The 13,895-nt window shown below is 41.4% G+C and overlaps 1 protein-coding gene across 4 annotated transcripts in view; it reads left to right on the forward strand.

The window, feature by feature from the left end:
- Positions 1 to 758: 758 nt before the first annotated feature.
- The window catches only part of kazna (kazrin, periplakin interacting protein a), a 237,370-nt gene continuing 224,233 nt past the window's right edge, over positions 759 to 13,895 (forward strand). Inside the window, exons 1-2 of one of the 4 annotated variants that reach the window (XM_037772428.1) lie at positions 759 to 1,214; positions 7,603 to 7,988. In XM_037772428.1, coding sequence (XP_037628356.1) covers positions 7,913 to 7,988 — 76 coding nt within the window. In that variant the 5' untranslated portion in view covers positions 759 to 1,214; positions 7,603 to 7,912. Of the gene's footprint in view, positions 1,215 to 7,599; positions 7,989 to 13,895 lie in introns of all 4 variants that reach the window. The other 3 variants (XM_037772425.1, XM_037772427.1, XM_037772429.1) reach the window with 3 other exon arrangements.

The following is a 13,895-nucleotide window of genomic DNA, read 5'->3' on the forward strand; positions in this document are numbered from 1 at the left end:
AGCAACTTCCTCAATATCATCAATAGCATCATCAACAGCATTTATAGCATCATCAATATCAATAGTATCATCAATAGCATCATCAATATCATCAATATCATCATCAATATCATCAATAGCATCATCAATATCATCTATAGCATCAATGTCATTAGGTGCTCCAGTTTTCAATTCACATCCATTTTCATCACCTCCATTTTTATCAATTTTGTTTATGGATCTTCCACCGCTACTGAGGCTCCTGACGGTGTATTAAATGAATAAAGTGTAAAATAGCCAATATGTCTTGTTTGTTCCTTGTTACTGATAGAGAGTTCAATCATCCAATCCATCAAACAACTCAAAACAAGAGTCAGTACCAACAGGAGAATACACTGTTTACCATTGACGGAGCATTTTGGCAAATATTTCTTGGGCGCTACCCACATAATCAGCTGTGCTGCTCATCCCACAAATGCATGATCCTTACAAGTTGGACATCATTGTGAAGGTAAATAAACAGGCTTTCTAACCATGTAATACAAAATACAATGATCATTAGCATTGTAACAACAGAGAAATAATCCACCAATCACAAGTTTCCAAACTTTTTTTCCCAGTTTATATGCAATAAAACGTATGTGCACTTGCTTTAGCTGGAGATCACACAAAGAACCTTCATCCCTGTGAGTCAATAACAGTGACGCACCAAGAAATCTAATCTGCTCAGGCAACAATTTTGTGGGAAAAAGTCTAATTAGTGAAGTTAGCTGTGGGTGGAGAACTGGTGGAAAAGGGCAGCAAATAACATGAGTGAACGCAGGAGAGCAGAGTTTGTTGGTAAAAATAAAGAGGCGCTAAGTTTGCTTGAGAAGCTGTAAATTAAAACGTGGCAAGAAGTATAGCTGCTGTGTGAAAGCTGCTGTGATGTGAGAAACGTGTGAGGAAAAGGTCCAATCAGCTAAACGCAGAACACCTGTTTCCACTAGCTGTAATCACACCCCTCATTCAACCAATCCTCATTCAACAAGTACAACACTTTATCTCTTTGTTTAGTTGGTCTCAGCAGTGAGTGGCTGAACAAGTTGATATACCACAATATAAGTTCTATTAGTTCTATTAGTAAAGAGTCAGAGCTGCAGCTGTAACTCTGCTAGCTTCTAGCTGGCAGTTTGATATTGGAAGGAATGTGCAGAAGATCCTTCAATGATCCTGCAAATGCTTTCCAATCAGAGGTAAGTGTTACATGACCTTCTGGGTTTTATTAATGCATCTTTAAAGGTCCCATATCGTGCTCATTTTCAGCTTCATGTTTGTATTTTGGGTTTCTGCTAAAACATGTTTACATGCTTTAATGTTCAAAAAACACATTATTTTTCTGTCTGTCTGAATTTACCTGTATTCACGCTCTGTCTGAACCCCCGTTTTAGTGCATTTCAACGGAACTGTGTTGCTAGGAAACAGCTTGGGTCCATGTTTGCATCCTGTCAGCTGATGTCATTCACATACACTGCAACAGGGAATAAACTGGGACACATTTAGAATGTTTACATTTAAAACCATGAAATGGTCTAAATATTGTATATTCGTGACATCACAAATGGACAGAAATCCTAATGGCTTGTTTCAAACGCACAGTTTCTGAATACGGGCTGTGTGTATTTCTCCATGGATTGAGTGTTTTGATACTTTCACACTATTTATATATCACTTAAACCTGCTTTATAACATAAAAGACATGAAAATCTAACTTTTTACAATATGGGACCTTTAAGAAAAACAGATGATCAGTGATTGTAATGTGATATCCAGTTTGGCTGCTGGAGAATTCCCATTTCTACCATTTAAAAAAACAACCAACACTTCCTTTTTTAGTAGGCTGTGCAGTTGTTTCTGAATAATAATGATAAAATGAAGATATAATAATGATAATAAATACTCAATGTTACAGTAGAGTGACACGTCTGCAACCAAATATTAAAATGGTTAGCTTATATCTTTACAAGATATCATATTTTGTGAAGACGTTGGCTCACTCTATCACTCTGTAACTCCATATATGTAGGGTGTTTCTCTTATTATTAAATGAATAGTCTAATATCTTGGAAAATATGCTTAAAGCTGATTTATTTACTGGGGCTGTCAATCGATTAAAACGTTTAATCACATGATTGTCCATAGTTAATCACGGTTAATCGCAGGTTTTTTTATCTGTTCAAAATGCACCTTAAAAGGAGATTTGTCAAGTATTTAATCCTCTTATCAACATGGGAGTGGGCAAATATGCTTGTTTTATGCAAATGTATGTATATATTTATTATTAGAAATCAATTAACAACACAAAATAATGACAGATATTGTCCAGAAACCCTCACAGGTACTGCATTTAACATAAAACAATATGCTCAAATCATAACATGGCAAACTGCAGCCCAACAGGCAACAACAGCTGTCAGTGTGTCAGTGTGCTGACTTGACTATGACTTGCCCCAAACTGCATGTGATTATCATAAAGTGGGCATGTCTGTAAAGGGGAGACTCGTGGGTACCCATAGAACCCATTTTCATTCACATATCTGGAGGTCAAAGGTCAAGGTACCCCTTTGGAGATGAACATGACAGGTTTTCCTCGCCAAAACAAGCTAGTATGACGTGGTTGGTCCCGATGGATTCTTTAGGTTTTCTAGTTCCATCTTGCATTAATGCGTTAAAGAAATTAGTGGCGTTAAAATGAATTTGCGTAAACACGTTATTACGGTGTTAACTTTGACAGCCCTATTACAAAGACAATACATCTTGGAATTAGCAGAAGCCCCGACGGATCACTTCACCCCTTTTTAAATTTAACATGGAGGTTGATTTTAATTTAGTTTTTTTAATTTTAAACTAATTTAACGACTAAAACTGTCTGTAGAGACCAGGACCAAGTGCTGCCTTGTGCCGGCACGCTCTCTCAATCAAACATTCAACAGACGAAAAGTAATCTGTTGCCTAAATTTAATTGTTCATCAACATGCGGCGCAGTGGGCGTGAATTTAATTGTAATTTTGGCAGTTATGCAGAATCTTTTATTTGCTACAGGCAAATAATATATAAGGGTCCAGGGGAAAGATGATTATTATGATTCTTCAGTTTTATGAGAATGCATTGGAAACAGTAGCTGTGCTGCGTACTTCAGTCTGTGACATTGACGTATCGCTGTAATTCCCCCCCAGCCCCTTGTGTCATGGTTATAGCCAACGCTGTAATAAAACACAGATGCACACGACTCAGCAGCAGCAGGTGAAGCGAGCTGCTTCAGTCGGCCGTGTGTTCTTCTGTAAAGGCTTGTGGGTTTGTTCTCCCCCCGGTGAAGCTTATATTTTCACTCTTCAGAAGCTTTTAGTGCTTTTTGTCACAAATCAACTCAAGTGGTTTTGGATTCTTTGGATGTTTTTTTTCTCTCTTTCAGACAAGTTCAAAGCTCCGGCAAATGAAATGAAATGAAATTGAACACATAAGGTCGTGGGCACATGTAACGGAAAACCAGAAGCTGTCATTTACCCGTAGGATTCATTCCAGATGTGTAAATAAGGGCATTTAATACACCTCATGTCCTTTTTTTAGTGATTGCAAATTCAAAAAAAGTCTAATTACAGTCTGTGGGAATAAGGGACCAGCCTTCAGGTGCTTTAAAGCAGCAGAAGCCTGGCAGATGATTTTTAGTTAGGAGCTGTGCCGGTGCACCTATAGCGACAAAAAACCACAGCCCCGAGGTACAGGATCTCCCAGAGCTCACAAGCTCAGCAATAACTTCAAACTGCGCGGCTGCATTTGTATGCTCAACACGGCTTCGGCTCTTAGCCCGAGGCCATGCTGAAATCCTCACAGGAAGTTATGATGAGGAGAGAGGACGCATGATCAGAGATGATCGAAAACAAACACATCCGTCCCAGAAGTCTGAGGAGAAACCTTTTGATCTACTTAGCGTTAATTTCATCAGCCTTTTTTGAAAGTTAGACAGTATTAATACGGAGCTGAAACCTGTAATATGGTGTATTTTTTTTTTTTGTCCATCCAGCGGTAGGTGGGTTGGAGGTCTGTGCTGTACCTGGTTTATGAGTTGAGTTTGAATGAAGGTGATGATTGAGTTTATACTGTAGGTGAGCAGTGCGTGTAATGATGACAGAGGCCTGTCAGGATCACAGTGTTTCAGGTGAAGACGGATGAGAGAGCCGAGTCACACCACCTCTGGCGCTGACAGCGATGAGGCTCAATCGTCAGGATGTCACTGTGTTTAATTACACTTAAAGGGGACGTGTCGTGAAAAACTCACTTTTGCAGTGCTTGTGCACATGCATTTGGGTATCTGGAGTATCTACCAACTATAGACTGTATATAAGAAGTAGACGTAGTCACCGTGACGTCACCAGTTGGTTTCTAGACTGCCGTTTTGAAGCCTTGTGTTCGGCATTTTGGCCATCATTTAGTACCGCCGTTTGGCCACTACAGCTACTTAATTTGCTTCAACGCCCGGCGGTCTTCCTGGGGGCTTTGTGTGCATGCAAATGTGTTTACTCAACTGACGTCCCACTTGGATCCGCGGGGTCTCTGCGTTCCTCATGTTAATAGACAGGCAGACGTGAGCCTCGTGGCATGGTAACGGCCTCTGTGCTCTACAGTATCCTGTCGGTACAACTGTGTTTTATTAAAATATATCTTATCTACAGGCTACATCTCTACAGACTATCAGACGAGGCACGAGAAGTGCATTATTATCATACTGTCGGAGATGTGTCGGTGTTTTTATTCCGGTGCTCTGCGCAGATCTGACCCCCGCCTGCTCGCTCTCATCCCCGGCTCTCTGAAGCTCTGTTGCCTCGTAAAGGCAGCGGTGTCTGCGACACGGAAGTCCGAACGATAACCTTATATTTTTATGTTAATAAATTGAATATGTAGGATATTACTACTGACATCCCTGTAATATTACGTCACAACGTCTGCTGTATTAGTCGTGTGTTTACTACGTGTTTATTTGCATATAGAGCGGGGAAGTGAGATCCGAGGTCACTCGGGACGCATCTGGAGACGCATTCTAATACCTGGTGTTAACAGACGTACTTAAAACTGTCCACTTGTGATCAGATCACCCAAGACGTGTCTTAATGCCAGTTCTGAACAGGGCCAAAGAGGCATGCGCTAAATCAGAGCGTTTCAGACAGAGGGTGTTCTAGTAGAAACCCCAAATACAAGTATGAACCTGGAAATGAGCACATGTCCCCATTAACTGAATCTTCTTCTTGCATGTTTCTTCTTCTCATGTTGTTTGTTTGTACAGTCAGAACAGTTTTGGCCAGATCTCCTTTGGAAAAGTTAGAAGTTAAAAGTTATCTAGTTAATTAAAATTCATATATTTAAACATATGTAGGCTCGCAGATCTCCTTATACAGCTGCCTGCGACAACTTACGTAAGACTTGAGTTCAGAGAAAAGACGAACCCGTCTCTGGCGTTATAAAGGTAACAACCCCCTCAAAGCAGCACCGGAGCAGCAATGCAAACAGGATACTGGGATATAAAGTACTTTTGTACAAGTCTCTTCTTCCCTCTCTGCATGCTGTTCAGGAGCGCAACAGACATGCTAATGAGGACATAAATAAAGGATGCCGATCCATTTTTAATGATCCACTGGCCCCTTTAGTTTGAAACTGATTTTCGTGTCCATGGTTGAGTTTTCTGCTCAGAATCCGTGTTTTGCTTTGAACGGGATCTCGCGAATGTGCTATTTTTTGCCTGCCCAAGCAAAGTGCTGCATAAGACCTGCATACACTTGACTGTTGGTGTGTGTGAGTGAGAGATAGAGATACAGGATCAGTCTTCTGTTGTCTATATTTGGAAGATAATACCTGAAGTAGGGAAGTAAAGGGGGAATTATCCTGAAGGAAATTTGGTTTGGAGTCACACAGAGAAGAGAAGTAAGGGTAGAGGTGTACACCAAATCACAATCCAGTAACGGGTATGAGACCTGCAATTGGCTTCGATAGTGACTGTTATCAGGCCATTTCAGGCCATAACTAAAGCACCATAGATGTGGGTCATTAGGGGCCTACTACACCTACTATGTTGTAAAAGTGAAAATTAAAAGTAACGCTTTCCAACACATCTAAACCTAAAGGCTTCTTTTTTATTTATTTATTGTCTAAACCTAAAGGCTTCTTAGGTTTAGACACTAAAACTACAACTTCTTTAGGTTTAGACAATAAAAGTATGACTTTTTTAGGTTTAGGCAACAAAACTATGACTTTTTTATGTTTAGGCAATAAAACTACAACTTTAAGGTTTAGGCAATAAAACTATAATTTCTTTAGGTTTAGACAACAAAACTACAACTTCTTTTGGTTTACACAACAAAACTACAACTTCTTTAGGTTTAGGCAAAAGAACTACAACTTCTTTAGGCATCAAAACTACAACTTCTTTAGGTTTAGGCAACGAAACTACAACTTCTTTAGGTTTAGGCAAAAGAACTACAACTTCTTTAGGTTTATGCAGCGAAACTACAACTTCTTTAGGTTTATACAACAAAACTACACCTTCTTTAGGTTTAGGCAAAAGAACTACAACTTCTTTAGGTTTAGGCAACAAAACTACAACTTCTTTAGGTTTACACAACAAACCTACACCTTCTTTAGGTTTAGGCAAAAGAACTACAACTTCTTTAGGTTTAGGCAACAAAACTATAACTTCTTTAGGTTTACACAACAAAACTACACCTTCTTCAGGTTTAGGCAACGAAACTACAACTTCTTTAGGTTTAGGCGAAAGAACTACAACTTCTTTAGGTTTATGCAGCGAAACTACAACTTCTTTAGGTTTGGGCAAAAAAAATGTCATAATTATACGGTCGCTAGAGGTCGCTGTCTTGTTATCTTATACCTTCTTTCGGTGTACTACCATGTGAATAGATGATAAAACCTACTAATGGGTGTAGTAAGCTCCTATTGACCCACATCTATGGGGCTTATAGCGACTGATAACACCTATTTAATAGCCTGACAACAGTCTAATCTACAACAGCGTGTACATGCTGGCAAGCTGAACCACAGTCCTGATTGGTTGTGTCAGTTAATTTTCAGTTTCCGCCTGTGTTCAGCTTTTCCTTCTGATGAGTTGCAGGTCCCGTCTTCCCTCTCTGTATCTCCCATCTAATATGGATGCTCCTGAATGAACAGACCTCAGGCAACATTCAGAGTATGCTGATGTTAACTTACCGAATGTGTTTTCTGCCTAAAGTTAGATGTTGTCGTGCTTATCTGCTGTGCATCTTGTCCATATATATGCCTGTCAACTCACCGTAGAGGAGTCAGATTGGATTAAAAAGAAGGGGAGATAACAGAGAGAGGAAACTACAAGCAGCAGCAGCAGCAGCTACAGAATAATGTTAGAACTGGCTATACACACACTTCTTACACACACCGTCATCTCCATTCTCACTTTTGTCAGGGGAGAGAGTCTGTCTTCTCTCTGCAGCAGGCTTCTCCTTCTCATCCCTCTCCTCTTCTCTCCATCCCTCCCTCCCTCTCTCCCTCCCTCTCTCTCTCTTGCTTTGTTCACACTGTGTTTGCTGTGCTCTCTGTCTGAAGCAGCACCACACTGGAGCACTAATGAGCAGACTGAGAGCAGCCCGAACACAGATCTCCCATCAGCTCAGGAGCAGCAGCAACTCTTGACGGCATCTGAGGCACCGAGACGCAGGACTGATCTGCAGCCAGCGGGGGAAAGGCGTAGGAGAGGTCGTGAGGTGGCTTCAAAAGGCAAATTAGCAGCTGAGAAAGAGAGAGTGTGAGAGGAGAGGATCGCTCCAGTGCAACAGCCGACCTTTCCCCACACTCGGAGGCTGACCCTCAGACTTTCCTCTTCCTGAAGACCCCCATCCCTTCAAGGAGGAGCTCAGCCATGGAGGAGATGCTCACCTGCAGCCGCAGCCCTTTCTCCCAGGTGTTTGGGCGTCAGGGTCAGCTCATGCAAGCCAGTGAGTGTTAACAGCCACACAAAGTCTGCAACATATCAAAGTTTTATTTACCTTGCTTGATCCTGATTAAGTTTAACTTGATTGCATGTATTTAATGCTAAATACAGAGTGTTTAAAGTAGCTTAAATCCAGCAATATTTGTATGCAAAGATGTTTGAGGAGGCAACAGTTGAAGATGTGTGTCCCAGTTTTCACCAAAGATATACTGTACGTCTCTTTCCTTTTTTAAAGCAGCTTCTGGTGCAAATGTATCATTCAGTTCACTCAATATTTCAATTTTATGAGAGGTGTTAATATATTTAGTATGTCTTCCCTGTTGTGAAATCACTTTGGAAAAAAGAGACAATTTGTAATTCCATTTTTACTAGGAAACAAATACAGAACACAATGTGATGTTGACATCAATATTGACTCATTTCTAGTGTGATGCAGTTTGACACCAGCGACGTGTTAACGTCGATACACTGTGATGATCCTTTTTCGTGCACAAGAGAGATGTGAAAATGTGTGCGCTCTGTGTGTGTGTGTGTGTGTGTGTGTGTGCAGGTGGGTTTTTGCAGGAGCAGATTTTACCTTTCATGTGCAGGTATAATCTTTTGATCTGTGTCTGACCCAACATGCCACAGGTTTAAAGCAAGAATCCATCAGCATACTAAAATTACAGTTATCATTCAAATCATTTTACACAACTGCAGGAACAACTGTAAAATATAATACAATAGTCGTGTGCATATTGTTTGTCCGCCTGGTCAAAATATCAGAATGCAGTGTTGATTCCCAGTAAGCTGAACATTTGCATATTTTATTCACTACTTCTCACATTAAGTTAAACAAATGCTTCTGCATTCAATGCATTCATCTTCATCTCTTTATGTCTGAGAGTGAATCAGCAATGAAAAATAATTTGCTCATGCAGTAATTATGTACTTTTAATGGGATTTTTTTGTTTGCAGTATAGACGCCCACAGCCCCCATTCACACTCTGTTTACGTGGGTGCATATATATATATATGCATTATTTGTATATGTGACTTGTGTCAGCGTGAATTGAATGCCGGAGCCTTTTTTTGAGGCCCAGTGGCTTTTTTTCTTTTCGGGATCAAACCTCACAGCGTGACACGATCTGCCTCGGGTGTTCAGTTACAGGTTGTCACATAATTCCCCAAAACAGAAAATTGCACCCTTTGGGCCACGGCTGACCCGATGCCAAGCAGAGTGAGTTGTGATTTTTCACAGGTTCTGCTGCAGATTTAGGTGATTGTCTGGGCATGTTCATCCACTGTGGTTCAGGGAATGCATCTTTTATTTCTTCGAGATAAGACCTTGAGTATTTTTCTTTTGCATTGAGTTGAGCTGTTGTTTCTTATCCATCAATAACAAATGGTTTTTCAGCTGCAGATTTGCAAAAGGAAAGCCGTCCTCGGCACTGGAAAAGTAATTTCAATGACATATTGTACAACAGTATGGCTTCTTTCTGCTCTTCTGTGAGGTGTTCTGCTCGCAGGTTAACGGTTGTTTGAAGATGGGAGTCTTTAGTTGTAATCAGAATGGATAGGTTTCCTGATTTTGAATGATTTTAAATAATTACTCACTTCACATCCAGACAGAGTGGAGAACGCAGCAGGCGGTGTAGCACCGTGGAAAATCAACGGGAAAGACACCTCTGTTTAAATGTTTGCAGGCACGTCAAGCTTTCTTTGTGCAATTTTGTTTTTCGGGGCTATCACATCCTGAAAATACTCTGAATATTCAGTCTTTTGTTGCACATTTGCTTTACATATGCCCAAAGGGGATCATTGTGCTCCCTCTCTGTTGCTTCCCATTCAAAACTTAAAGACAACTTGAAGTGTGGTGCTCGTTCACAGCGACTCCCCTCCAATGCTGATCAGTCACAGCATAGGTGAAAGCTAAACCCTAAATGTCACTCTCTCTCTCTGCTTGTGAAAGTGACATTTTCATTGCATGTGTTGTGATGAATTACAGTCAGTCTTGCGCTACCCCAAGTTATCTATGCTCTTTGAAGCTCGTGCTGCATGTCGGCGATGTCGGATGTGCGAGAGAGGGGAAGGGATGGGGGGAGATGGAAGGAGAGGAACGGAGAGAGGGGATGGGGGCAAGAAAGAGAGCAAGCTGCAAATTGTGTGAATAAGACATGGGTGTTTTTTTTTCTATTTTTAGCAGCAACCTTACATACTGTTACACAGCTGCTGGAAGACTAATCCACAGTAGCGCTGGCTCGCAATATCTGAGCAGTAATTATAGGAGGATTTTTTTGTTATCTTTGGCTGTCACCCATCGTTGGATCACAAGTCCCTCAGCTATACGCAAAGGCCTTCCTGAATTGCAGAGAAAAAAAAAGCCCATTACATGAGTGTTGCACATGCCCGAAGACTTGAATATTAACAACCTTCTGGTGGTACCCTGGCAGAATAAACACTTGACAGATTTTTTTTTTCCTTTCTCATGAATCACATTCACGTGGCAGTGCCAGGTGCATAATCCTGCTACGATTCTCTTCCTCCCCACTGGTGGTGTGATTGCTTCTGTGTTCAGTGTTGTGATGTGTTGTCAAAAATCCCTCGGCAGCCGATGCTCCCGTTTGTTGGGGGAGCGTGACAACTTTGTTCCCCATCTTTGGAATAGTTTAAGTATTCTGGGAAAGTTAATTTCTTATGAGTTTTCAAGGTTAGTCCATTCTAGGTAGAGCATCGTTTCTACAAAAATTGTGTGCGATACGCTGTTCCTGTAACTGAAAACATACCATTCAATAGCAGCATCTGTAGGCTGTTGATAGGATTGTGGATCAATAATATCACTTCACCAGAACCTGAGATTTCTGGTGCTCAAAACTCACCTCCTGGCTGTAACTCAAGTTGATCATAAGCTTCCTGTTTTCTCATGTCTGCTATTGTCTCTTGGCCCAAATTCCAAATATCAACCCCTGAAAATGATGCGGCATGTAAAAGGATTAATGTCCAACACTAATTTTTACTATTTTTTGCTTTCCTCTGTTGTGCAATTTGTTGTGTTTAAAGCTGCAATTACACTTCCTAGATTTCCACTGAATATGCAACACATTCTCATCCCAAATCGTCACATACTGACGCTTTGTCAGACCCCTCGGCATCACTTTTTGGTCGCAGTAAACGCTTAATGTTGTGAATTCAACAAAAACACTTTTGTTAGGTTTAAGGCCCAGACAATCAAAGAACTAGCGGTGACGAAGGCCAACCGTTGAGTTGCCTCACGTCGCCTTTGTCTTGGCCAAAAAGTTGCACTCGATCTCACCGCAAAGACTGCAGCCGACGGTCAACTACCACGTACGTTCTGCGCCTGCGTGAGATGAAATAACTCTCCACACCAGGAGGTGACGATAGTCTGTATTCATCGTTCAAAAAGGGAAAGCGGAAAACCGAGGAGGGCGGATATACAATACGTTGTTACGATACGTACATGAAACAAAGCGGCATCTGCCACTCTCACTCATCACTTAGCTTCATTCCAGATGACCGTGTCGCTGTGAAAATATCTGTGTTTGGAAATGACACGATGAGATGAAGATGCAAAATGAGAAGAGCGTTTCTCGTTTAAACTACGTCACCACACTCCCAGCACACATTCTCTGAGTGTTTACTGTTGCCACAACCTCCCCCGACACATCAAGCTAAGCTTCTTCTACGCGACCGTGGAGTCTGTTGGACCCTGAAGCCCACCCTACAGAAGTCTCTGGATAGGTGCTACACCAGAATGCTGCGTGAGGTACTAAATATCAACCAGAACGAGCATGTTACCAACAAACATCTGTACGAGGGACTACCAAGGCTAAGTGAGAAAGTGGCAGCCAGGAGAATAAGACTTGCCGGTCACTGCCAAAGACATCAAGAACTCCCAGTAAGCATGCTGGTGTTGTGGGAGCCAATGCACGGGCATCGATCACGGGGACGTCCCACGCCAACATTCATGGACGTACTGAGGAGAGATGCAGGAGTGGAGAGTGCTGGCGAGCTAGCCAGATGAATGGAGGACCGAGATAACTGGAAGCTCCGCTGGAAAGCCCGTCTGAGGACGACCCAATGATGATAGATGGGTTTACATTGAAGTTAATTGAAAGCCCGGTGCGTCTTACACCTCAAACAAACAAACAAATGGAGCGTCAAACATTGTCCAGATATACTACGGGTGATGTCACTCTCTGTTGCGTAGAGAGAGTGATTAACCGTCAGTTACTGTCAGCATCGCTTTTTGACCAATGAAATAGGTCGGAGGTGCGTGAAACTTTGCATAAATAGAGCCAGGGCAAATGTCTTTTCAAACAAGCGACATGTCACTCAGCCTGTTCGATGACGCACGGAGCATGTTAGTTAGGAAGAGGTGTTATACCGGCGCTCAAGGGTGCCTTGTGCGTCGCTATCACACGCCGACAGCCGTGACAAAGCGTTGATACCCTGGGAATGAGAACGGGCTGGAAACTGTGATGAATTGGCTGCCACTGATGGAGGTTGATGATTACTTGATGATGGTTGATGAAGAGGAGAATATATATATTTTCAGTTTAGCAGTCAAAGTTGGAGACGCTTTCCTTTCTTATACCTATCACTTTACCCTTGAATATCCCCTTAATACCTCAATAAACCGTCGGTAAGTCCCAGCCCAGGAGAAGTGAACGTGATTCGAAGTGTTAATATGTGACCACTGCAGGTGTAGAACATATTTTGGTCTTCTTTGAAGTGATTAATTCCTCTCCTGCTTCCACTTGTGCTCTCTGGTTCCAGCAGCACACTCACACCTCCTCACCCGGTGGGGTTTCCTGCAGTAAGAGATTAGCTTCATGCTCCTGGTGTTGCTAATCATGTAGAAGGAGTCACGTTGCCGGTACAGTAAGTGTGTGCACTCAGCAGCAGAACTATCACTTTTCTTTTTTTTTTTTTTCTTTCTCACGTGGTGAGTAACGGATTTGGGCTGTTTTCGAGATCCTCGTTTATTTATTTATTTAGTTGGCGCTTCAGGGAAACCATTCTGCCATTCTGTGTCTCCTGTGCGTTGATTGTTCACTCCATCTGTTGTCATTTTGGATGTGCATAAAGATAAATTAATGTTACTTAATTCAAGAAATGAAGCCACAGGAGATACATTATCACTCAGCCAGATTTAAAATGATCTCCCACAATCTCAGTCAGTGAGGAGGAAAATGTTTCACCACACTAGAAAATAATTAAGGCACTGACAGAGACCACAATCACGACTCATTTATTCATGTCAAAAACCTGCTGTGCAGTACTTTAATGTGTGCAGTAATGTGTATCCCCATTACTGCATACTTTCAGGGTTACCACACTTTACTGGTAGGTTTTGGTATGTTGAGGTAAAATGTGTTTTTACTTCTATGGGAAGGATTGTTGTGCCTGTCGATTAGACTGTTGTCAGGCTACTAAATATGCGTTATCGGTAACTATAAGCACCATAGATGTGGGTCAATAGGGGCCTACTACACCCACTAGTAGGTGTTATCATTTATTCACATGGTAGATCATGGTTAGCTTTCACTTTTGAAACATAGTTATTTTAATCCAAAACACGCTGTTTTCCCCTAAACTTAACAAAGTCGTTTTATTGCCTAAACCTAAAGAAGTTGTAGTTGTGTTGCCTAAACCTAAAGAAGTTGTAGTTTTGTTGCCTAAACCTAAAGAAGTTGTATTTTGTTGCCTAAACCTAAAGAAGTTATAGTTTTATTGCCTAAACTTAAAGAAGTTGTAGTTTACAACTTCTTTAGGTTTAGGCAACAAAACTGCAACTTCTAGGTTTAGGCAACAAGTTTTATTGCCTGAACTTAGAAGTTGTAGTTTTGTTGCCTAAACCTAAGGAAGCCTTTTTGTTTGTGTTCAAAACGTAAAGTTGTATGCAGTTTTA

The sequence above is a fragment of the Sebastes umbrosus genome, chromosome 6 (genome assembly GCF_015220745.1).
Source record: "Sebastes umbrosus isolate fSebUmb1 chromosome 6, fSebUmb1.pri, whole genome shotgun sequence".
Lineage (NCBI taxonomy): Eukaryota > Metazoa > Chordata > Actinopteri > Perciformes > Sebastidae > Sebastes > Sebastes umbrosus.